The sequence below is a fragment of the Penaeus monodon genome, chromosome 29, assembly GCF_015228065.2.
Source record: "Penaeus monodon isolate SGIC_2016 chromosome 29, NSTDA_Pmon_1, whole genome shotgun sequence".
Lineage (NCBI taxonomy): Eukaryota > Metazoa > Arthropoda > Malacostraca > Decapoda > Penaeidae > Penaeus > Penaeus monodon.
This window is the reverse complement of record NC_051414.1, coordinates 11,020,130-11,021,101: the sequence shown is the minus strand read 5'-3', so window position 1 is coordinate 11,021,101 and position 972 is coordinate 11,020,130. Positions and strand designations below refer to the sequence as shown.

The following is a 972-nucleotide window of genomic DNA, read 5'->3' as shown; positions in this document are numbered from 1 at the left end:
TATTTTCGGATGCTTGATTTCCTTCCTCTCTTCATGTCTTCAACTTTTGTTTCATATTGCATTCTGTCAATATTGACAAGGACGGAACTAGTGTCATTAATGCGACGGAGTGCAAGCCGGGATGAATAGACGAGATATATTAACCCGAAGTACTAACACGCAATACAAAACTTGGCGCACACAAACGTAAGATCCACCGCTGCCATCCCCGTATTGATCTGCTCAGCCGCGTCCGGATCCGTGGACGCCGCTGCTGGAGCTGTCCATGGCGTCGTTCCTCGCCAATTATGAGTCGACGTACAGCATCCCTTTTATATTGAGGCTGCTGTTTATGAGGAGGCTTGGCTGCAAAATGCGACGTGGATGACGAAAGTGTGAGAGAGGAGAGTGGGCGGGAGAGGCGGCGTGTGAGGCGGCCCGGGCTTGGCTTGGCGAGCGACCACATCCTCAGTATACGGGTGCAGGGGACGGCGGCGGGATGCAGCTCTCTCTCTCTCACGCCACCTTCCTGCTGGCGGCCCTGCTGGGCTCCTGCTGGGCGTCCACCACCGTGAGGCCCACGCCCGCGCCCACACCGACCCTCAGCTCTACGCCCACCACGCCCGAGCACCAGGACGAGAGCCTGACCACGCCGGCGACGACTACCCACGCCGCCCATCGCGCGCCCACCGGAGACGAAGTCCTGCAGGAGGTGGGTCGGCTCCTGGGCGAGATGCGGGAGGTCGCGGCGTCCATGCAGGAGGCACGCGAGGAGCACGGGCGCCTGGCCCACGCCGTGGCGCAGATCAGCGCCGCCGTCAGAGACATGGGCGAGCACAACATCCACATCAAGAAGAAGGTCCGGAAGATGTCGAAGGCGCTGAACCGCAGCTCGCACCACCACAAGGTCAAGGACGGCCTCAAGTCGCTCCAGCGCGACCACCAGCGCATCCTGCACGCCATGAGCCTCAATGGCATCAACATCAGCCGCCC

The 972-nt window shown here is 60.8% G+C and overlaps 1 protein-coding gene across 1 annotated transcript in view; it reads left to right on the top strand.

Moving 5' to 3' along the window:
* Positions 1–220: 220 nt before the first annotated feature.
* The window catches only part of LOC119591956 (ryncolin-2-like), a gene marked incomplete at its 3' end in the record, with an annotated part of 1,173 nt that continues 421 nt past the window's right edge, over positions 221–972 (top strand). Inside the window, 1 exon segment of the mRNA XM_037940709.1 lies at positions 221–972. Coding sequence (XP_037796637.1) covers positions 479–972 — 494 coding nt within the window.